Source organism: Simochromis diagramma, unplaced genomic scaffold (genome assembly GCF_900408965.1).
Source record: "Simochromis diagramma unplaced genomic scaffold, fSimDia1.1 OVJJ01000320.1, whole genome shotgun sequence".
Lineage (NCBI taxonomy): Eukaryota > Metazoa > Chordata > Actinopteri > Cichliformes > Cichlidae > Simochromis > Simochromis diagramma.
In genome coordinates, this window is record NW_024386773.1 from 5,945,287 (window position 1) to 5,970,240 (window position 24,954).

The window sequence follows — 24,954 nt, forward strand, 5'->3', positions numbered from 1 at the left end:
TGTACCTGTCATACTGCTCTGCCGTTACAACCTCGGCAGCATTATTCAACTGCGCTTGTACCCTGCGGATGAGCTAGGAAGCAGTAACATTAAACTCCACAGAAAGATAATCGTTTATCCATCTCTGAGGAAACTGTGGGCGCTCCAGCTCAACATTTTGGTGTTAGATGAGCTTCAGTAAACCAGAGTTCTCTTGCTCACAGCTGAGATGTTTATGCACAATTAGTTAGTCACGGTTCCAAGGCTTTTTAGGTTGTGACTACTGGGACTCATTAAGGTAAAGCAATGTGTTATCTGTGACCGCTTACCACAGTTTGTCTAGCTGAGTGGTGATCAGTCAAGCATTGGAAGAAGATGGCAGTAAATGTGGAATTTGTATAGCAGAAATACTTGTTGTTTCTGTCTTCTTACCTTATTAATCACTTTACAGTCCCTCAGATTTATGTGTTGTGCACTTTGGGGATCTATAAGTGCGAGTCTGAGAGGCAGTTTAGTACAAAGCCAGGCTGATGTTTTGACTTGGTCTCCACATTTTTAGAGCCTCGGTTAGCTTGTTGGCCATCTTGTTATATGGAGCTTGTCAGGATTGTCAAGTCAAGTCAGATTTATTCATAAACACAGAAGTAGCAGCTGCGGATGAAAGTGCTGTACTACTAATAGAATAAAGTGATAGACCAATAATAATATTCCACAGGAAGCCATATTATTTATTGGATAACTGCATGAAAAGTGCTCCAGAAGGCACCAAAGTGACAAACACAGCTGAGAGGGCCGGTTTCATTAATTAATTTCGCTAACGGTAGCATTTTTAAGCAAGTTCAGTGTCCAGTGTAACAATAAAATCCTGAGTTTTCAGTTGTTTGGTGTAGCCTGCTTGTAAAACTCAGCACTGTCTTACACCTGCTCTGCTCTCTGCTTTGTGTTCCAGCAAAGACAAATTGCTGCAAGTTTTGCTTTGGTTGATGTTCAAGTACTGTATGTGATCAATGTCGTGTCCACGGTATCTAAAGTGTTTTCTTTCTTTTGGACTGCTTGATCTGAGCAAATCACTCTTCAGCCGTGATTCCGAGCATCTTCCATTTCTGTCTTTGTTCAACAGTTTTTGTCTTTGCACATTATGTTTAAGGCAAACTGCGCAGTCTTTATGTAAAATCACATAGCCTGTGACAAAAAATCTGATTGGAAGAGAGTGCCAGACTTTAGTCTTTTACATCATAGGTCTTGTAGTGCTCAAGGGGGAAGCCTGGTTATTGTAAACATTATCTTCATGACTGAAGTTGGGCATTTGAACACAGGAACTATGAGCATTGAATGGATTTTGGAGGAACGATTTGAAATTACCTTAAGCATCAATAAACAGCAGCAGGCCCACACCTGGTGCTTGGGATGGTAATTTACGAGCAGTGTTTTAAACATGAGGAGGAAAATAGAAAAATTGTGATTTTGTACCCGGAGATGTCATTTGACTGAAATCTAAAAAATAATACTGTAGTTTGTGTCTCTTCCAGTACTTTATGACTCTAACTCACCACCCTAGCTCCAAATACACCGTTTCTCACAGATTCAGATATTTGAACTTTTTTATAAATACCATAAAAATACAAAAATGTATGTATACGAAAGTTTCGATGAACACTTTTTAGCAGAGTTGATTCATTGCTTGTGTGGATCTTGTGTGAACAGAGTTTCCGTATTTGTTGGAAACTTGGCATCACAGAGACTGTTTGCTCTTATTCAAGGACTAATGATGCCTCTCTGCTTCCTTTCAGGGAATCGCCGGCACAGATGTGGCCAAAGAGGCATCTGACATCATCCTGACTGACGACAACTTCACCAGTATTGTCAAGGCCGTCATGTGGGGGAGGAACGTCTACGACAGCATCTCCAAGTTCCTGCAGTTCCAGCTGACCGTCAATGTGGTGGCCGTGATTGTGGCGTTCACAGGCGCCTGCATCACACAGGTAAACCGCTTATGTCTGAAATTACAGCTCATTTAGCACACCAGTTTGAGTCTGAATAACGACAGACGGCTCAGTGGGACCTCCTGAATATGAGCTGAAAAAGCTGGAACGAACACGTGTGAATGAGAAGTTTTAAAAAAATCTCACATAATGTTTGTAACTACACAACCCAAAAAGAAAAGGACGTCACGATCACTGGATTTTTCAAAATCTTCTGTCTAAATTCAGTCTCACAGTTTGATATTGTTTGCTTGTGTTTATAAAAAAAAAAAAGAAAGAAGAAGTTTAGAGTACGAGTGGGCAGAAAAAACTGCGGAGGTTCTATTTTTGGTTGTGTTTGTGTGCGTGTGTGTCATCACTCTGTCTGTAAAAATGATAGCTTGAAAAGGGGTGTAGTGTGGGGTCATGGAAGCAATCCATTTAAATTTGGCTTCGATCCACCAAAGTCTTAAAGGTGAATTTATTGTGGTGAATACAATAAAAAAAAAAAAAATACAATTCTAGTAAGAACTGCCCAGAGAGTGAGTTGTTTGGCAAAGGTTTGTGTGCTCAGTGTGCTTCTTCTTTGCAGTGTTTTGCTTTAGATTTTTTGTTTCCAAACATCATTTCAAATTTTCATTTTTCACATGTATGTTAATAGCAGTTTGTGAATGCCACAACCAAAAAGCAGAGTAGCAGTGTGGCTGAATCTTAATGTCAGGTGTCACATTTGGAGCACATACATACAGTGGCTTGCAAAAGTATTCGGCGCCCTTGAACTTTTCCACATTTTTTCACATCACAGCCACAAACATGAATCAGTTTTATTGGAATTCCACGTGAAAGACCAATACAAAGTGGTGTACACGTGAGAAGTGGAACAAAAATCATACATGATTCCAAACATTTTTTACAAATAACTGAAAAGTGGCGTGTGCGTAATTATTCAGCCCCCTGAGTCAATACTTTGTAGAACCACCTTTTGCTGCAATTACAGCTGCCAGTCTTTTAGGGTCTGTCTCTACCAGCTTTGCACATCTAGAGACTGAAATTCTTGCCCATTCTTCTTTGCAAAACAGCTCCAGCTCAGTCAGATTAGATGGACAGCGTTTGTGAACAGCAGTTTTCAGATCTTGCTACAGATTCTCGATTGGATTTAGATCTGGACTTTGACTGGGCCATTCTAACACATGGATATGTTTTGTTTTAAACCATTGCATTGTTGCCCTGGCTTCATGTTTAGAGTCGTTGTCCTGCTGGAAGGTGAACCTCCGCCCCAGTCTCAAGTCTTTTGCAGACTCCAAGAGGTTTTCTTCCAAGACTGCCCTGTATTTGGCTCCATCCATCTTCCCATCAACTCTGACCAGCTTCCCTGTCCCTGCTGAAGAGAAGCACCCCCAGATCATGATGCTGCCACCACCATATTTGACAGTGAGGATGGTGTGTTCAGAGTGATGTGCAGTGTTAGTTTTCCGCCACACATAGCGTTTTGCATTTTGGCCAAAAAGTTCCACTTTGGTCTCATCTGACCAGAGCACCTTCTTCCTCATGTTTGCTGTGTCCCCCACATGGCTTGTGGCAAACTGCAAACGGACTTTCTTATGGTTTTCTGTTAACAATGGCTTTCTTCTTGCCACTCTTCCATAAAGGCCAGCTTTGTGCAGTGCACGACTAATAGTTGTCCTATGGACAGATTCCCCCACCTGAGCTGTAGATCTCTGCAGCTCGTCCAGAGTCACCATGGGCCTCTTGGCTGCATTTCTGATCAGCGCTCTCCTTGTTTGGCCTGTGCGTTCAGGTGGACGGCCTTGTCTTGGTAGGTTTACAGTTGTGCCATACTCCTTCCATTTCTGAATGATCACTTGAACAGTGCTCCGTGGGATGTTCACGGTTTGGGAAATCTTTTTGTAGCCTAAGCCTGCTTTAAATTTCTCAATAACTTTATCCCTGACCTGTCTGGTGTGTTCTTTGGACTTCATGGTGTTGTAGCTCCCAATATTCTCTTAGACAGTCACAGAGCAGCTGTATTTGTACTGACATTAGATGACACACAGGTGCACTCTATTTAGTCATTAGCACTCATCAGGTAATGTCTATGGGCAACTGACTGCACTCAGACCAAAAGGGGGCTGAATAATTACGCACACCCCACTTTGCAGTTATTTATTTGTAAAAAATGTTTGGAATGATGTATTATTTTCGTTCCACTTCTCATGTGTACACCACTTTGTATCGGTCTTTCACGTGGAATTCCAATAAAATTGATTCATATTTGTGGCTGTAATGTGACAAAATGTGGAAAAGTTCAAGGGGGCCGAAAACTTTTGCAAGCCACTGTATGTTCACTATAGCAGCTGCTAGCATTTGTGCTACAGTATCTCTAATCAGTGATCAATGAATCACATGCTTTTGAATGTATAGATTTTAAAAGGTTTTGAATGTAAAACTATTTAAATGAGTGTGCTATTTGCGTATAAACAGCATGTGAAATTGTGTTTGTGTCGTTGCTGGTTTTCATCTCAAATTCAAAAACAGTAAAAACATCGCCTTCACTTATGCTTTTGATTAACTCGTGTTTTGATTCGATTTTGAGGCTGGCTGGTGTGTTTGGTGTACCTCGTCGCACGCTGTGGAAACATCTTTAAATCTCCGCTTGATAAAATATCCATAGAAACAAAGAGTAATTTGTGATTTCGATGTGACCGTCTCAGTGCTGCGAGGAGGCGAGTTGGCCGTGTCACATTTTCTTTGTTTCATAATGTGACTGTAATCAGAAAGCTGAACCCCTGACACAATAAAGAAGAAAGTCTTGGGGCTGTGTATTAATTGAAAGGCTCACAGCTGGCAAGACCAGATAACTAACTCGACTACAGAGCGAAGAACACAAAGTAGGCTAAGATTCAGCCTGAAACCATGGCAACACGTCACCGTCATAATCCTGAAATATAACGGGGGACTCAGCAGGTCTGTGGTCTCTGTGCTGTGATTTTGCTCACTGATCATCAGGCGCTCGGTCTCTGTTAGTGCGCGGAAAAGATCATTAAAAGGCGATTTATGTGTTTGGTGTGTGTACAGAGGAACAGAGGCAGGACCCAGAGGCGTAAACTGGGTTTTAGAAGTGGAGGGGGTGCTTTGAAATGTGTGTGTACTTTTTTTCCTCATTTTTTTTATGCAGTTAAATTACTCATTTGATGTTAGACGCACTAAGATTAAATCAGTTCTTACAGTATGGTTCTCACAGTGACAGCAGTATTAAAAAATGCCCATATATTTGTTTCCTAACAATGCCATCCTAACAATATGTGGAAGTTCAGATATAACTATAGACACCATGTGAAAAATGGGATGTGTCCACCATGAGGTCCCTGAACCTTCTTAAACAATAACTTATGTATCAGTGGCAACATTTTTTGAATCTCAGAGATTCCATATTTGTTCCAGACAGCAGGCCACTCGTTGCCCTGTACCGTGTCAGAGCATGCTCCCTGAATGATCAGTTCTTCTCAGCATCTCAGCTCCTCTGTCAATAGGTTTGTTATTTACCATGTGTGTTACTGTGTCATTGAGAAAGCATTGGAGTTCAGTCATCTAGTATGAATACACGTTTATACTACATTCGAGTCCAACTGAACTGAGTCCATCTTTTCAAGCAGGTGGCATTTAACAGGGTCTTTTGATCACGAGATACCTTTACAAAATTTGAAACCAGTCACACCATTCCAGTTGTCACAATAAGGAAAATTAGACCAAAACAGTTTCTCATGCTGTAAACGTGGGAATTTCAACGCTGTAGTTGGGAGTAATGCTCTTTGCTGGTCTGCAAGAGGTCCACAAACAGACCCAACCAGGAGCACAAACTGGGAGTAGACATGTTGCAATTGCAGAAAAACATTTTAAAGATCATAAAGATTTTTTTTTTTGTATGTTTCCCTGTTGTTTGGTTGCTCAATCATATTTGTATTCTGTTATATCCCTGATGTTATATTCTCTTCTCGTAAATTAAACTCCTACTCCTTCTCCAAAAGGACTCTCCCCTGAAAGCTGTCCAGATGCTCTGGGTCAACCTCATCATGGACACTCTGGCATCTCTTGCTCTTGCCACGGAGCCGCCCACTGAGTCTCTGCTGCTACGTAAACCCTACGGTCGGGACAAGCCCCTCATCTCCAGGACCATGATGAAGAACATACTTGGCCATGCTGTGTACCAGCTCGTCATCATCTTTACCCTGCTCTTCGCTGGTGAGTCTGACTCCATCCAAGTTGGGTGTAAACCCTGGTTCTGCAGTAATGCATTGATACTAAGACGCTGATGTTTGTTAATCATTGTTGAAACAGTTGAGATACATTTTTGGGGTATTTTCCTTCATCTTTTATCAGGTGAGAACTTTTTCGACATCGACAGTGGGCGAAACGCTCCCTTGCACTCCCCACCGTCAGAGCACTACACCATCGTGTTCAACGTGTTCGTCATGATGCAGCTCTTCAACGAAATCAATGCCAGGAAGATCCATGGAGAGAGGAACGTGTTCGAAGGTATCTACAGGAACCCTATCTTCTGCAGCGTTGTACTGGGGACCTTCGCTCTGCAGGTAACACCTTCACCATCCTTTAGTGTGCTACCAAGGTTTTCCTGTTATGTTACCGCTGAGTCTGGATGGATTCATGGTCTCAGTGGCTGCAGCTGCATTTTTGCTGCACATAGTTTGGTTAAAAGAGTTTAGCTGAAAACCTGATGTTTTTTTTTTTCACTGAATTAGAAATGGTAAGAAGACATCAGCACATCAGGTTAAGACCTTAACAATAGAACTGGTGGTACGATGAATCACACACATCCAAAATGTTGACCAAAAACAGGTGGAAGATCACGAGATGAGCAGTTGCCTGTGCTGTGTGGGGGACAAAGTGTCGAAAGGTTGACAATAGAAAGGTGGTGGTCGTGTTGATTCTGTAGTTAGCTGGCTAATGATTACAGTAAATGACAGAGAAGTTATTGGCAACTTAACTAACACCGCACCTTGGTATTATTTAAAAAGTAGTGCCCAAATGGCGAAAAACCTTAGTACCTAATAATAAGTTGTGTCGTTTCTGTCTCTTTTGGGTGCCAGTGGTCAGTGCAGGTGTCACTGATTCTCCCACCTGTAACACTGGAAATTGGAGTTTCCTCTGTTACCCTGTCATCTCATTTATTTGCCTTAACATTAGCATTGGAATAATGTATGAGTAAAAGTATTACCAATCTCACACTATAGAATAGTCTAACATAACTTTGTTAAACCACCAGATCTGCCGACTAAAAGTTTACTATTATTGCTCCGTTCACACGGCTGACATGCCGCTTGCTTGTTTCCTTCCCAGATCGTCATTGTTCAGTTCGGAGGAAAGCCGTTCTCCTGCACGGCTCTGACCATCGACCAGTGGCTGTGGTGCGTTTTCATCGGCGTGGGAGAGCTGCTGTGGGGACAGGTGAGACAAAAACCTCAAGTGCACAAACAGCTGAGCAGAACAAACACCAGCCCGAGCTGTGAGAATAAGCAGCGTGTACCCAGGAGCTGATGAAGAGGTGGATATGTGAGGTTTATGGCAGAAAACTGTTGCCTGTCACACTCGCGCTGCTGCGGTGTTGCCATCACGACCATCGCCATGGTAATGAGCTCAGCACATGAAAGCTATGCGACTCCTGTTTACGAGGGCCGAGGGAAAACAAACCCGGCGTGTCAGCTCCTCTGTGGACGCGCACGAACACGCCATCACACGCATGATCCTGTTAGCATGCAAACACACAGAAAAACTGTTCAGTCATAGCTAGCCTGCTGGGTTCAGGTGGAGGGCAGAGAGACAGAAATATGCTGACAGAAACAGACTCATCTGAAGTCTGTGATTTATTTAAGAGGTAAAAACACCTTTTGTTTCTAACGGAGAGAGAGAGGAGGGTGACGGAGATATAAAAAGCTGATGTGCAGCTCCAGCAGGATGCTGGGTGTCTCTCCGCTCTCTTTTAACAACCATGAACAGATAGTTCACCAGCAATAGGAAAATAATGATTGCATAACCAAGTTACAAGTTAATTGTGCTTCATTAGTTTTTGTATATTATGTTTTAAAATTGAGGTCAAATCAAGCTTCAGTGCAACTTTAGCAACATTTTGCTTGTTAGTAAAAAAAAAAATGAAAGCGCTGATAAGTAATGAGTTCATTTGTTAGCTTTTTATCTTTTAAAATAAATTTGCCAAACTTTACCCAAAATACTTCCTACAACCTCTTAGTAACACCTTAGTCCTGTTGTCTCACATGTCTTGGTCCCAGATTGGGAAAGCACCCTGCACACCCTGCTTTTTGTCTATTTTCGAGTCATTATACACTACACATACTGACGATGGTTTTCTCTCAACCTCAGCTGATCTCGGCCATCCCCACACACCACTTGAAGTTCCTGAAGGAGGCCGGTCACGGTATCACAAAGGAGGAAATTCCCGAGGAGGAGCTGAACGAAGGCACGGATGAGATCGACCACGCCGAGATGGAGCTGAGGAGAGGCCAGATTCTCTGGTTCAGAGGTCTGAACCGCATCCAGACACAGGTATGCTCGCCACGGCTCCTCGACATGTCTAACTTCATCACCTACTGCAGGTTACTTCTGTTATCAGTTTCCCCCTTTGATGGCAACGGCTGAGGGCTTGTTTTGTTTTTGGTCTATTGTCTTATCTGAATTGTTGTTTGAGAGGCATTCTCTCATCAAGATGACAAAGAGAGACTTTAATAAAAATATTTTTTCCAGCAGACACCTGAATGCATCACAATCGATGGAATCCAACAACCGGGTCCATTTTTGATCTGGTTCACAATCAACAAATTCCTTACCAAAGTTTTTATTTCAGATCTCTCGAACATCATTTGTGTTTTTCAAGCAGAGCATCACCTCAAGCATCGGCTTATCACCACTGGTGACCAGCCAGACTCTGTTGCAAAACGACAAGTTCACTTTCATTCAACATAAAATGCTCTACACATTTTCTGCGCTCTCACAGTACAGTACATCTTTTTTCTTATTGACGTTCTCTTCTCGTTGCAAGAAAAGAAAAAATGACCTTTTTTCAGATACATGGAAATTTCCTTACCATCTCTTACTGAGATAAAAGCAGTAAGTGGTAAACTGCATCAAGCTGCTTTACGGTGAAATTAACAGCTGGAGGGTGTAAAAAATCTTTGAAGTCAAGCTGACCGCCGCTTAGGAGAAAAAATATATACAGAAAGCACAGTATCTACATTTAACGAGTGCGTGGAGCTGTGCCGCAAAGCCTGATTGGCTCTGCAAACTTTCCATGTGGCGCCTCTAAACTCTGTCAGCAGCCATCTGACGCCAAATGAAGCCTGTAGAGTCTTTATCATATATATACTGTACAACATAGTGCAGTCAACCAGAACTCTCGATAAAAGTTTACCGTAGTTGTATCTCCCGACTGCAGCTTCATGTCGGCACCTCTGTGACACACACTGTGTGTCTGTGTGTGTGTGTGTGTGTGGAATTGAACTGAAGATTAAACACACACACTCAACTGCAGATGTTGTCCTGTCAATTTCACACTCTGCTGCAGAGCTTCGGCACAGAACCACTTTATTAAAAAACAGAAATTAAAGACGGCTACAGCGGCAGAAACCTTCCTGAGTACTTCCATTAGTCAGTAAATTAATCAGTCATGTCAGCAAGCGTGTCTCCATCCACCTGTTTCCATCCGGACTTTCAATTCCTGTGTAACCTGAGGGAAACCACAAGAAATTAAAAAGTCACGCTTTTTGAAAAAGTTACTGATTAAATAATAACAAAGCCAGATTTAGTGAGCAAATCTTTAGGAACACTTCTAAGAACCCCAAGGTTGATCCAAATACAGAATCACGGAGACAGACACGCAGAAAGGGTAAAGAGAAAAAGTTAGTTAGAAAACCTGCAGCACAATTAGGCTGGTTAGTCCAAAAAAAGCACTGAATCTAAAACATGGGGTGAATCTAAGGAAGACTGAGGAACAAGAGGAAGTTGAAAATGCAATAGCCTGGCAAAGACTGATTGAAATTCCGACTAAATTCAGACAGCAAGGAAGAGAGAGGGGTTAAAAAGAAAGCAATAAGACACAATCAAACCAATAACATGGGTCAGGGAAAAAAAAGTCACAAAATAAACCACAAAGTAAACAAAAAGAGCGACCAAGAGCATAAAAAAAGCACGAAGGACAAAGAAAAAACAAGAGTCAACACTCCTCTAATCAAAGGAAGAGATAAACCGGATTTTAAAACACGAATGCTATCATCTTTTTCTTCCATCAGAATTGGAGAGTAAGTGTCATTAGTGAATTATTATGTCAGTAAACTAACTTCATGCTACATTGCATTTGGATTGAAATCTAGCTGGTGTTCTTACTAGTCGCTGTTCTCGTACGCTGGAACTTGTCTGTGTTATCCTCCTCCTACAGGACAGCTCACTGAGCTTTAGCATGTCCACGGGCAGTTCCATTCAGTCTCTGTGGGCTTCATTAGCCTCCATGCTAACGCCCACTTACAGTAACAGCAGTCATCGCTCTGCTCCCACGCGCACACACATGGAGTCAGCGGGGTCAGGTGTTTTCCTCTTACCAGTGGGCTTGCTTGTACTTACTGAGGCCAGAGGGTAACCAGGTCTGAATAATAATAGCGAATTTTTTCTGGTTTGTCGTCTTGAGTTTCTCAGTTTGACCTCTGCAGAAACACTGACTCTCTGCTTCTTCACTCAATTCTGTAACTGACAGAAAATAAGACTTCATTTTAAACCAGACCTCTTCCAAATGAAACACCTAAACAAATAAGTGTAGCTTCTTAATCCAGAGCTCTGGTGCTTCTCCATCATTTGTCCTTTTTATTATTGTGTTATACATTATACCTTGATTAAAACAGCAGGTGATGGCCAAAGTGTTCAACAGCTGTTCAGAAAAAAACTGGAAAGTAGACTATTAAACATCCAAAATACACTATCTATCACACAAACAGACTAAAACTGTAAGAATACAAATGAATTATTTAGTAAGTCGGTGGTTTCATATAGGAACTGTAGGAAAATCTGGTAATATCAAATTTAATAAATGATACTTCATTTAAAACGTGCCTGTTTTGCATGAAGCTAAAACAAAACCCTAACCATCGATGTGTTACCGGTGAGCTGGTAAATGTCTAGAGGTTAAAATGCTCATTCATCACATAATCTGATTGAAAGCTTCAGAGCGGGTACAAATGAACAGGCGAGGGCAAGTGTGATTTCAGGTGGAGCGGAAAACCCTGATCCACGTGTGCGGTTTACGATAATCTTCACCCGGTCCACGTAAATCGGTGTCGTGAAAGGCGGATGTTTCTCCTCCACTTCTCTCTGTCTGCCATCGGATCTGCTGTACAGAACTGAGGACGCTCTCCTTTTTCTCTTCGGGGCTGTGTATCTGTAATATCAGTGTTGTCCTCTCGGGATGGGAGGATGGGAGGAAGCGGTGATGGAGAGGGAGGCGACGAAAGGCTGCAAGCTAATTAGGTTCTTATCTCTCCACGCTCCTCTTCCTGTCCTCTTCCTCTCTAATCCTGGTGGGCAGTGTTGTGCCGCTCAACGCCTCAACAGTCAGACACAGTGGGGGAATAATTGCTACATGCAGCACCTCGCTGCAGAAACTTTATCAGTCATTCCAAATGACACATTTCTCTTTCTCCTGTCTCAGCTCTCTCTCTCTCAGAGTGCCGTAAGCCTGATTCAAAAGCTCTTTATTCACTGTTCCATTTCTTTCTTCATCCCTTCGTTCTGTCAGAGGATTTTCACATTTTGACACTAACTAAATGACAGCTCTCAAACTTCTCCTTGCTGTTACAACTTCTCCTCTGTCCTGATCTCTTTCTCATCCTCCTCTTTCTCGTCTTTGTTTCTCCTTCATATTCTAGTGTCTCTACCTGCTAAAAGTGTCAGTAGCTCAGTTTTTCTGTATTGCAGCAGCACAGATAAGGACTGCAAAGGTTATCCCATTGGAAGATTTGATATTTTATTTTGCTTTTTCTTTAACAAATGTACTAAATATGCAAGAAATACCTCAATGGAAAATCAGAAAGTTTCTTACTGCCGTAATGTCCATTTGTTTTCTTTCAGTAAAACTAACTGTTGAATTTAAATGCTGGATACAGTCTATTCAGTGTGGGGACAGTATGATACCCAACTTCTGACAGAGAAGCGTTCCATGATTCACAATTCAAAATCATCCAGCAAAGTTTAAAATGACCTTCCAGCATCAGTATATACATACATGACAGAAAATAAGGAAAGGATCCACTTAATAAAATCTGTCTATTTCATCGGCACTGATCTTGATGAATGAAATGAAATATTAGTTGGTTTTGATCAGATGATTTTTTTTACAGTTTTGATATCTGTGGTTGGATGATTAATTCAAGTCAGTATGAGAGGGAAAGGCTCAGAATCTGTGCCAACTTTCATTGAAAACATAGCGTCACCCTTTTGTCAGGACAATTTTAAATCTTACCACTGAATGTGTGACATATTCAGACTGATACAGTCCCAGTCACGCTGTTAGCAGCAAAGCATGACATAGATGAGTCTCATCGTAGATTGATGCACAACATTTTATCAGCTAATGCCATTGCACTGTTTCCTGCCAGCTAGCACTAAATGTAAACTACCCTGAAACTGAGTAATTTAATCAGATGTGCTTGTCTTCATCGCTGTACTTGCGCTGCCTCTTCTTTACGTCCGAACGAATTAAAAGGTCAGACTGCACTGTCTCTAACCTCTGCAGAAGTCTGTTCCTCTGTGCTGTCTTCTTGCTCTCTCTGCTCTCTAACAGTGTGTTATGACTGTCCTTCCTTCAGATGGATGTGGTCTATACCTTCCAGACGAGCCAGGCGGCGGTGCCCGGTGCCCTGCGCCGCCAGCCGTCCGTCGTCAGCCAGCACAATGACGCCACTGCTGCCAAAACTCTCTCTAGCCCCACCCACATAGGGCTTAGCTCCTCCTCCTCTCTCACCAACTCGGGTGGGGCTCTGCCCCCCGCTGCTGCTGCTTCCTCCTCCACTGCAGGCAGTGAGTCGGTGACTGGAGGCCAGCTAACAGCACGCTCCACCAGGCTGGACTCTGTCTTTTTTTTCCTCTGTTTGAACGTTGCATGACTTACCGACACTGAAGCCATTCCACTGCTGCTGTCGTAACTGGGTGTCTGCACGCCCTGAACTAATCTGGAATTTTTCATGTGAAGAGTGTGTCTAGGCTATTTATTAACTGGAAGTGGTGGAATTGGGAATAGCCCACTGCAGGGTAGCAATAAAGATAATAATTGAACCTGTGCTCACTAAATAGAAACTTTTCTTTCTTTTCTACTTTCCTTCCTTCACAAGGAGCATAGCTTGGAAAGCTTTTCTAATCACACTCGTGGCTAAGTTGTATTGTCTACCGCAGCTTTACAATAAAAGCCCCCCAAAGGTTTGGTGGAGAGCTTTAAATGTAAACCAGCAGCGAGGTGAAAAAGCTCAGTTTGCAATCGCTGCAATTAAAACCGCAAATAAAGCTGTGATGCTGTTGCTGAAATCTATAAGTAAACAAGTTTGAAGATGTGAGTATAGTAAGAGCTGAACATCACAAGATATTAAAAAGCATAGTTGGAGAAAAAGTGAACATCTTTAAAGCTTGCTAATTAGCTTCATGTTACCCTGCTTCATTCGAACAGTGGTGCGAGTGAGAAACAAAGGTTTAAGATTCTTTTAGATGATTTGTTGCAGCATTCAGATGTTTCTTTCATTCAGTTCAGCATTTCTAGAACATTCAAACATTTTCAGCTCTATTGTACTGAAAAAAATACACTGAATGTGTTTTATTAAATCCTTTTAAAGTGTTCAGTACGTACATTACGGCTTTGAATAGACACCAGTGTGAACTGCAGTTTGACTGTAAAAGCCAGAGAAAAAAGTACTGAGAGAGCCTGCAGACAACCTGATCTGTTTCCATCTCTCTGCTTCCATGTGCTGTCCACTTCACCTTCCTGTGCTTTTATATTCATCTTTTTTTCTTGTTATTACTTCCATCACTTCCATCCTGCATGAAGAATTAAACTCACCATGCATCTATTAACCCATGATGAGACTTGGTGCCTGACAAGTCACTAAAGGCACGTGTGACCTACTAGAAGAGAAAGAGACGATGAATCGCTCTCATTTCCCCGTCCCATTTTCTTTGTTGATTTTTTTCCCCCTCTATTTCTCTGAGGCAACATCCTGGTCATCGAGATAATTTTATGGGTTAATCCTGTGTAGGGTTAAATCTGTCAGGCTGAGCAAGTCTCCCTCGTGGTTTAACAGCCAAGAGCTTTTTAACTTGTGAGCTTTGTGTATGCACGAGTGTTTGTGGTTGTTGCATGCATGCTCTAAGCTGCAGAGCTCAGCCTGCAGCTCTCTTGTGGTTCAGTAATAGAGAGCTTTGAACTGCAGGGTTATTAATTATAATGAAGAGTGTCTACTGGTGCGTATAAATCAGTGTGATCAGCTGCAGCCTCTGCGGATTCATCACACAGAAAACGACTTTAGGCCGAGAGAGGAGAGCAGGCCGAGGACAAAACGATTCTCACTCGGAACGTGATTAGAAATGCTTAACAGTGAGATTGTGTTTGTTATGTGTGTGGTGTTTACTGGGGTCGGGGATCGGCTGAAATATTTCGGTATTCCCGCTGACGCCATCATAGCTGAGTTGGTAAAACGTGCCCTCCAACCAGCAGTGACCCCAGAAAGTCAGTTTGCTGCAGGACAGTTAGTTCATGGTATTTATATCTTATTTGCATAGACGAGATCATGCATTGAGGTTAAATCTTAGCCAGATTCAGATTAGACCTCCCAGTCACAAGCCTCCAGATTTCACTTTCCCAGGTAAGCGCTGAGAACTACAGATGGTGCAGCTTCCAACAATCAGGCCAAGAACTGGAGTGGCTACAAACCACAGTCGGAGCCCATTTTTCGACTCAAAGTAACCCTTTCATCCACTGGGGAAATCTTTTAACACGCAGGAACCGACTCGGGAGGATAAAATTTAATATTAATTGTTGGTTTTAGTGGCAAAAATGGTTTTATTACACTTTCGTGGAATGCGAACACTGCTTTCACAGTTTAAAATTTAAAAATCATCCAATGAATCTCTCAGAAGAAAATGTTTGGGGGTTTTTAGGCCACTGTTGCTGTCACTGTTACATTGTGGGACATTCCTGCTAATTAAACCTTCTTTGTAGACAAAGAAGACAAATCCGATCCAGGTTTTCCCACTTTGGGACTATAATCATGCGAGGCGATGCTGTATTGCCTGAACCTGAACCCCCCCCGTCACTCATTGTCTTTACTGGACATATCTATTAATTAGTTATTGATTGGAAACATATTTTTGGTTTGTGATTTCAGGCTGCCCAGTGCAGGGAAGCGCTGTGATTGGTTCATGGCTTTAAAAATAATACAAATTTACTGAAACTGAAATTTTAATCAGCTATTTAAGCACCATACAAATAAAGACGCTTCTGTGTTCGTGATTATGCCTTTTTTCCCCTACAGTATAATTTTTATTTAACAAACTTGTCATCTAAAACTGGGCAGCAGAATAAGAGTTTTGTCTAAACAAATAGCTCCACAGATGCATTTCATACTGTGCTTAAATTTTTTAAGGTTCAGTTTAGGAATTCATTCTCAGAGACTGATCTCTTACAAATGTAACGAAAGACTTGCATGTGTTTTTGAGTCATTTTGGGTGATCTCTCATAAGGTATGAGATCACGAAGGCTGGGTGAATCAAAACCATTCACACCCTTTACTGTATTATGTAGTATGAGTGCGTTTGTCCTGGTGTTAGCCCCTGCTTTCCAGTGAGAGAAAATCTGAAAACAAATATGTTTGTAGTCTGTATTACGTTTCAGGTAATCCTATTACTCTTTCAGTGTGACACAATGTGACGATTCCCCAATGTACAAAAAGAATTATTAGTAAATATTTTTCCAGTTTGGTAAAAAAAAAAAAAAAAGAAAAGAAAGGGGGGAAAAAAAACAGAGCCCAGCCCCAATCCATCCACTCTGGAAAGAACTACAACACCCACTGTGTGTCAGGCCTCATCACCCAGCGCCAGCATCCGTCCTCATTAATACTGCAGTGGCTGAATGGGAGCGCATACAGCTTCGACATCTGGAGCTAGACGAGTGGGGGAGCGGGTTGATAACATGCAGCGTCTTCTGTCAGGAAGTTTTGATGACTGAGTGCCAGCTCAGGGATAAACGAACACATCAGATAAATTTAGTTAAAATTGCTAATTGTGAGATCTGCGCTGGTTTAAATGGGGTTTTCGAATGTTAGTGAAGTGACGGTTACAGTGGCGGTTTTGTTAAGGTTAAGTCGGCTGTGATGGCTAAAAGTTAACTAGGCATAAGTTCGTGTGTAGAAAGATAAAACATGCGATGATGCATTCTTTCTTCGATGTGCTCATACATTAAGAACCCAGTTTAACCGTAACTAAGGTGTCCACAGACTTTTGGACACATCGTATCAATATTTAACTGTCAGATATTAAAAAGCAGAATTATAGATGTAGAGGAAGCATCAATCGAACTCTCCCTGCAGACGTGTGTGTTTGTGTGCAGGTGTGCGTACTGTGGTGATTGTGATTCAGTGCTTCTCCACATGTGACTCCCTGATGATGCTTTTGTTTTTGTTGTGTTTTTTTTTTTGATGCACTTCCTGCTATGAGCTGCCTCCAGCATTGACCTTTTTTGACCTTTTTGCGTTGATGTTTTGTGGATATTTTCAGCTTTCCAACCGTGTTCTCATTCAGCTGTTCCACTCGTTGTGGTTTTTTTTTTTTTTCTCATTTCCGTGCCCAGATTCAGACGCACGACCGCCACGTGTCCCATCAGCCCCTGCTGCCAGTTTTGTTTTTGTTTGTGTAGAAATGGCTGCCCACCTACGAGACCTCCTCTGACGTTTGTTTCCTCTCTTTGTTTCAGATTAAGGTGGTGAATGCGTTCCGTAGCTCCCTGTACGCGGGGCTGGAGAGCCCAGAGTCCCGTAGCTCCATCCACAGCTTCATGGCCCATCCTGAGTTCGTGCCCCTGTCCGAGGAGGAGGAAGCTCGCATCCCCACCATTAAGGAGACTGGAGACGAAATCGACCCCCTCCCCAGCTCCTCATCATAGATCCGGGGAGGAGAAGACTTGCCCACCACCTTCCCCCTCAACCTCGATTAATCCATCTGAGTTCCTCCTCTCTCCTCTTCATCAGCATCATCTGTCACCCCACCAACCGAACTGTCACACCGAGGAAGGGAGTCATGACTCATTCTGCACACACACATGCTTCACATCGTCTCCACCCCCCCTCGGTCATTCCTGCCACGTTGTGTTTTTCATACTGACTGTGGCGTCGTTCTGCCTGTAAGTCTGATAGAGTCTCCACAGTGGAAGGCCTCTTCTAGTCCATTCATGTTTTTTTTTTCTTTCTTTCTTTTTTTTTTTAACTTGACATTCTTTTTGAAAAGCTTTTAAACTTTATTGGATTCGATCCTTGCAGGACTCGCAGCAGCAGCATGTTGTGTTCTGTACTCGCTTCATTCCTGCGTTCTCAAACGGCACCGAACTTTTCAAAGAGTGCAGTGAATCAGATGTACATACGCTTCCGCTCTTCTACACAGCTATAAGCCGGGTTTGTTGATCAGAAGATTTTTAGGCAAATGCAAAAATGTAACCTTATTATTATTATTGTTGTTTTTTGTTTTGTTTTGTTTGTTTTTTTTAGACCTTGATCTTGATTTCTTTTTGAAACCTTCTAACGAATGTCAATCGATGGTTGATTCAGACTCCTGAGAATGTCTTGTGAGTGTGACACTACAGCTTTCAAGGTTAAAATAATGTTTTTCCCTTTATCGTGTCTGTATGTGTTGCTTTTTTTTTTTTTTTTTTTTTTTAGCTGCTGTGTTGCATGTGGAAGAACAGAATGTTTACTACCCAAAAATACTGAAGACGGCAGCGTCTGGAGGGGGCTCGCTTTCTGCTCAGTGGGGGTTCTGACCTCATCTCATCCAGTCAGGGTTCTGGTTCTCTCTGCCCCTCCCCCAGTTTGTCCCCTGTGAGGATAGGAAACGGGAGTGTGGTTCATGTTTTCCGTCTCTAGTAGGATGCATGTTTTTGTTTAATTCGTGTTGAGTCGCATGATAACGTACAGTAGGAATGAATATTCGGGATTCTGTTTCAACTTTGTGCGTCTGCAGCAGCGTCTGTTCAGAGCTCCATGAGCTTCCTGTCTGTAGGACTGAACCTCCTGTTACCACGGCAGCCTCATCGATATTCTGGCAGAGGAAACCATCAGGGTGTTTAACACAATCGATACCCCGGCGTCCGCGTGTGTTTCACAGTAGGCGAGTGCAATAAAAGTTTCGGTATCGGGGTAATGCGAAGTCACAAAGCCCTGAAATCCAATGTCTGTCTCGATGTTGTCACAACACAGGTATCGCTGGTAAGATGAGGTCGCTACACACACGGAAAGCCCCGAGGGCCAACGACAACAAACAAAAGCTGCAGCCTGTTTTTTCCACTGCTCGACCCCCACCGTGTCGCTCGCTCGCCACGTGGCTGCGACCGGCCCACTCCAATCTCATGTCGGCAGTTGTGCACAGAGATGCTTTCAGCTAGGAGAGGTTGAATACAATCAAAATAGTAATACATGGATAGATACAGACTAAAACACATGCATTCTCATCTCTGGTCTTGTAATACTCGCCCCTGGACACCGAGGTTAAGTCGGTGCTCTTCCTCTGAGAGGAATCACGGTTGTCCTCTCGATACACCGGGCACAGGGACGTGACCCTTTGCTGACCAAATTTATGTCACTCCCAAGCAGATGTTTGCATACCGATAGGTGTGAAAACTGTAACTCTCGTTTGTGTCTCCTCACTCTACACTCCGACAGGCTCATATTAGACAAAACCCGCCCACCCTGGGTTCATCAGCAAGTTACAATTGATCACAACTAACTTCCCTGCTGTGCAGATGTATAATTTGGGCTTCTTAGGGTATTTGCTTAAAGAGTAAACATTTCCTTCAGAGGATAAAGGAATATTAACCTTTTAATTTGTTCAAGGAAAAGTTTAGGTAAAGCATTTCAGATCTTATTTAGTCTTCTACCCATTTCTTGAAGATCGTCTCTGTCAGAGGTCAGATTGTACTCTTAGTGCTTCATGTCTGGATCTATGAATGTCAATCAATCAATCAATCAATCAAGGCTTTATTCGCCATGTGCAGGTTGCCCTGCAGTGAAATGGGACCCCCCCCCCCCCGACCTTACACACACAACACAGACATCACATGGGGATACAGGTCGATACAGAATGTAGGCTTGCCACAAAGTTTAGTTTTGCTATCAGTGAATCTGAAGCATTTTAAGCCTACGGGCAGCTCACATCTGTTGGTGTCACTCACATTTTTGCAGTCTGACTGTGGTGCTGGTAAAAGAAGTGAGTTTAAACGCGTGTTAAACAGAAAACAACTGCACCGCTGACAAGTCTGTTTTTGGGGCAAAGACAGGAAGTAAATGGAGCTTTAAACAGCGTCTGGACCGTCTGCCTGTGTTTAAGACAAATCTTAGCTCCTTTCTCAGACTTTATAACTTTATAACATAAACTTAAATCAGCTGTCAGTGACATCACACAGCCAGGAGCGGAGAAGATGTTTGATCTTCACCATCAACATCATTGCTCTCTTCTCTGCTGTGTCTGATTGGCAGGCATCAGTGTGGCGGCCATGCTGAGGTTTACGGGAGACTGATGATGTCACCAGTCAGCCCATAGATTTAAATCCACTGTGTTCCCACTGCCGCTTAGTACTTCCTGCTTGTCTGCAGATTACTGTCTTAAAAGAAGAAAGACTCATCCTCCAATCAGAAGCAGCGGTGCGTCTAATCCCCTCTTAGTCTGACTAGCAGCCATCAACCTATCTCTGAACTAGGACACGTTATTGAAGTAATGTGCTACTACTGCCATATTTCCAACTTTTGTCATGACTAGGTTTCCCCACTGATAAGCTTTTTCTATGTAACTCAGAGCCATATTTTATAGGTTGTCTGTATTGATTTTTTTTTTTTTTTTTAAATCTCATTGTTATCGAGGTTTACTTTGGACTTTCTCGCCCCTCACCCTTTCTAACCCCGTCCCAGCACACACCCTCTCTCCTCCCCTGGCCCTTTTACTTCAAACACGACCAAAAAAGAAACAAAAGAAGAAAAAAAACAAGGAGAAAAATCTTCAGTTGTCACTGCCGAACCAAGTTAAAAGGACCTCTACAATGTTTACATGAAAAGCGAGTCGGTGGCAGTTCGTCTGCGCTTCTCTCATCCGACCACTTCCCTTTCACTCCCTTGTTTTCCTGAATCTTAGAGTTACTATTTAACTAAATGGGGAATCTTTCTTGCATGGTTTTCATATAAAATTCAATGTTTTGCTCATTTTTTACAATTCTTCTGTATTTTTATATTAAGTACTTTTTAATATTTTGGAGATATATGAATATATATGTATAGGCTGAAGAGTTTGGTGACAGTACCGTACATGAATGAGATGAACCTACCGTGGACTCTGTCTTTTTACAGCTCTCTAAATATTTCTGCCACGTGTGTCGTCTTGGTCACCTGACGTTAGGGCTCAGAAACCTGCAGTGACTTGTTTACTTCCTGTCGCCCAATCAATTGGAATCTGAACAGTCTAGTCCCATCAGCCCCCTTTTACATGAGTATAATCACTTTACCTGAGATGTTGTGACACACTACACACGTTAAGTGATTTTTCGCAGTTATCCAACTCCATTAGAGTTCAGAAAATGCATCAGCTAACTGTATCAAACATTAAATGGGAGTGTATAATTATTTATCCAACCTCTGGGTTTGTTTGTTTCTCTGCTTTGAAGCTACAGCGACTGATTTCTTTGAATGAGTGGATTGATGCTGTTTTCCAGCTTGCAGGTGTCGGAGCTGATGACTTTAAAGAGGATCAAAGCTGTGTCCCACGTCATGCTCCGCCTCCGTTTTGAAGGGGCCGTGGTCCGTGAAGGCACGCCCACCTTTGTCCAAATTGACTTCCCAACCCCTCTGCGAGAAAAACCTCCGAAAGTAAGCTCCATGTAGTTGTAGTCAGTACAGAGACGGACCAAATCACAAAGCAAGCTCTGACCTCCCAGACTCAAGGTCAAAGACTTTAAGCTTAATTTGAAGTCCTACATTGAATCGCCACAAACCCCAGAGCTTTGCTTTTACTAGCTGAGCTGCTCACGTTGGACTCTGAACAACAGTTACTTTTACTTTAAAGCAGGAAGAAGGGAACTGAGCTGTAAAAATGAGAAAACGCCATGTACACTGGCAGAATACCAGCCATTGCATTAGCATTGTGATCGCACTAGATACAATCACAGCCTATTACATTTGGTTCAACAGAGGCATTAACAGAGTGCTAATCAATGGGTTTTACAGTGTATGCACAGCAAACACAGGCGACAGAGAGAGAAAGAATCGTGGGACAAGTCTAACTTCTTTATTGAAAATCTTATTCTGGGGCAAAGTTGAAAAATGACTTTTTAAGCTGTTTTTTCAAAATAAATGCCCATGTAAGGGCTTGCAGGATAACGAGTTCTGTGAGTTGCTTCAAGAAAGACTTTGGTACCACCGAGTAGACCAATCCTGTGTCGTGCACATCAGGATGGAGTGTGGATTCAGTGCTGTACTCTAAGTCAAGCTTTAGGTAATCTTAGTGTTGCTGTAAGTCTTTGAGCCCTCGTCCAAAATTGTCACAAGGCGTGGTCTGGTTAGCTCTAAAATTTAGCGCTCTGCCCAAACCAGGTGAGACTGAATGTATTTGAGCCCACAGCGACTTGGCTTTGTGTTCAGGACTCGGTCACTGGTTAAACTGATAAAGGTGAGGCTTCACTTTGTAGAGTTAATATTTATTACAGCATCCAGGTACAGCAGGAGCTTTATGAATTTACTTGAGGCGTTAATGTGCATGGTTACATATTGGGGGTAAAGGGGGACTTGTCTATAAGAACCCTAAGAAGTTTCAGTCTGGCCCTGGACCACAGTTTGTTTGTTTTTGTGGTCATGAAATTCAGATCTTGGAGGAGGCGGAGCCTGTGGAGGGACACAGCTGCAGCTGTGGAGGTCATCACCGTTTTATATGCGACTAACAGCTTTCAGAAACTGTTTCCGGGAAGAGAGAAGGAACTTAAGAGCGCTGGTGACATCACTTCCTCTTCCCGACACATGTCCGTTGGCTGTAAACGAGACACGCCCTCCAAACGATGACGTGTTTCCTCTTTGTTTTGTCTAACTGCTCAACACCTGCACTCCTCCTTAGAGTCAGTACAGTGTAAATATTGTCAAATACGTGAATGAAGTGTACCTGCTATCTGTGTCGGTGACAGGAAATGGGAGAGGGGGCAATCAGCCAATCATCACCCAGCAAAGCTTTAAGAATGTTCTGCCAAAGTCGTCTTTTTCTTCTGCACAACTTTGTCACCGCCTCCCCTCGCCTCGCTTCTCCTCCCTCCTGTCTGGATAAGAGTGCCCCCCCCCCCCCACCCCGTGCTCTCGCCATCGCCTCACTGTGGCCGCGGTGGTCATGTGTTGGACTGCTTGGACTGGTTGCCCCTCACGTCTCATGCCAGCTGCACAAGCAGAGCCATGCAATCAGAGACTCTGCGGCGGCCTGTTTGTGCTACTGGTTTCAGCCACGTCGCAAACAAAAAAACAGTCCGGACGACACTCAGCAGACTGAAAATCCTCACCTGGATTTAGTTTTTCGAAAGTTCATTTCTGGACTAGATAAGATCTCATTTTGCCACAGATCTTCTTTTTTTTTTTTTTCTTCCCTCATTAGGACTTCTGTATGGAGAAGGAACTCGCGTCTTATCCGGTCACTGTTGCATTTTGACTGCGTTGCTTCTTCTTCTTCAGAGCACTGCCTTTTTTCACAACAGGAAATCTTTAAAGAACCTTCACAACCACATCAAACGTTAACAAAGAAAAAAAAGGGGTTCAGTCGAACTGGAATATCACAGCTGGAAAAGTCATAACCATTTAACATATATATCTATATATTTATATAGTATATCTATGTATTTATATCTAATATATATTTGTATGTATATGTGTATTAGATATAAATACATAGATGTATAAGGTTTCTCAGTTGAACTTCATTGCAAAAAAGACTGAAAGTTTTTTTCTGTAATTACTATGATACACAGTAATAGGCGTTGGTGTTATTTTTGTATAAACATAATATCATCTATGTGGCATGCATGACATATATACAAAATTTGGTGGTTTAAAGCAATATGTCCAACCTGGTGCGATTGGTTTCCGTCGTGTTCTGTGTATCCTAAAATCACTCTGTACGGGAAAAAAAGATAAAAAAAAAAAAAAAAAAACCAAACAAAAAAAAGAGAAACTGCATTTGGATAAAACTAACTGTTCAGTATATGTGTTCAATGTTCTGTGTTCTGCATGTTTTAGTATGGAATGAAACATCCCAAATGTTGACTTGTTTTCCAAATGAATCTCAGTTACGCGCCCCCCAACACATGCAGCATTACACACACACACGGGTATGTGCACTGTGAGGTGAAACACTGAGGAAATTAAAACTGTGCGACTTCTGGTGGATGGATTGATGAAAGATGAAGGTTCTTCTTTTTTTTTCATCATCTCATTTAACACATAAGTCCACTCATCACGTCTCTCCTCTCCTTATTCTCTTTCATATCACACAAACACTCACTTTTACAGACTCTCCTGAACTCATCACCCTCTTGTGTGCAGTAAGAGGAGGAGGAGGGAGGAAGGTGATGGCAATTAAACAGGCCTGAAACATTCAGCATGATGTGGTTCAGGTGGGCGTCCATTCATCCCACCGATCACATTCATCGATCCATTATCCTCCTGAATCTCTCTACAGGCTACGCTGGACAGAAAAATGAGGATAATGGAGTCATCATGTGATATGATTTAGGGATTTGAACTGTTTTTTTTTTAGCTGTGAAATGTGGGCTCTGCCTTGTTTCTCCATTTTCATTTACCCTCCATGTAATACAAAGAAAAACAGCCACGTTCCCTATTTTAGTGTTAAAATCTCAAGCGGCACCTAATTGTGTCGAGCAGCGTGCAAAATGCCACAACGTTTCCTGTTTGAAGACACAAAATAAATCCTTTAGTCCTTCAGTTTCCACAGAAGAGAACATTTTACTTCAAGCCTACATTAATAAACAGCTGCAGCTTAGATACAAACAATTATGGACTCAATGTTTATTTATTTTGTTTTTATCAGGCTGTAGAATTTAGCATCACAGTGGAAAGGACTGCGTTAAAGTGCATGAAGCATGAAATCTGACAGCAGGGTCGCTGACAGGATTAAAGCAACACTGAGGTCATGAACACAATTCAGCCCCCAGCGCAAGCAAAGATAAAATGTTTGTCTCTAATTATTTTGATCCTTATTAAGTCTGCAACTCTGTTATCAGCGTTCTGTTTCTCAACATCATCGAGTAAACTTGAAACTTGACATTAATGCCTAAAAGTAGTGAAATGTACAAGTTCCAAACTGCATTTCTTCCTTTCTTGTAAAACACTGTTTATGTGTCCAAGTTGTAATACTTTTCAGCTTTAGTTGAATTAATATGAATCAAAACAATGTTAAAAAGTGCTTTACAAAAAACATGTGATGCGACGAGATTAAACAAAGATAAAAATCCCCAAATTCAACCGTGCTCTATCATCACAGCTGACCAGTGTTGGTTATCTGGTCGGCTGCTTTGGTCCAGACTAGAATATCGGAGTAACCGTTGGACGCTCTGTCAGAACTGAAATCTCTGCACAAACATTCGTGACTCTCGGACAGGGAATCTTCTCCCTCTGGGATAAAGGAACACCGTGATAGATGAGGGAGCCTGGCTGGCTTCATGGCG

The 24,954-nt window shown here is 42.3% G+C and overlaps 1 protein-coding gene across 7 annotated transcripts in view; it reads left to right on the forward strand.

Annotated features, from left to right (window-relative positions):
• Positions 1-23,656, forward strand: part of LOC120717031 (plasma membrane calcium-transporting ATPase 1-like) — a 130,150-nt gene extending 106,494 nt beyond the window's left edge. For 4 of the 7 annotated variants that reach the window (XM_040004829.1, XM_040004862.1, XM_040004843.1 and 1 more), the window contains 7 exons: positions 1,770-1,961; positions 5,966-6,179; positions 6,318-6,529; positions 7,296-7,403; positions 8,334-8,516; positions 12,818-13,028; positions 16,963-17,077. In XM_040004829.1, the coding sequence (XP_039860763.1) occupies positions 1,770-1,961; positions 5,966-6,179; positions 6,318-6,529; positions 7,296-7,403; positions 8,334-8,516; positions 12,818-13,028; positions 16,963-16,967 (1,125 nt within the window). In that variant the 3' untranslated portion in view covers positions 16,968-17,077. Of the gene's footprint in view, positions 1-1,769; positions 1,962-5,965; positions 6,180-6,317; positions 6,530-7,295; positions 7,404-8,333; positions 8,517-12,817; positions 13,029-16,962 lie in introns of all 7 variants that reach the window. The other 3 variants (XM_040004852.1, XM_040004870.1, XM_040004877.1) reach the window with 2 other exon arrangements.
• The last annotated feature ends 1,298 nt before the right edge of the window (positions 23,657-24,954 follow it).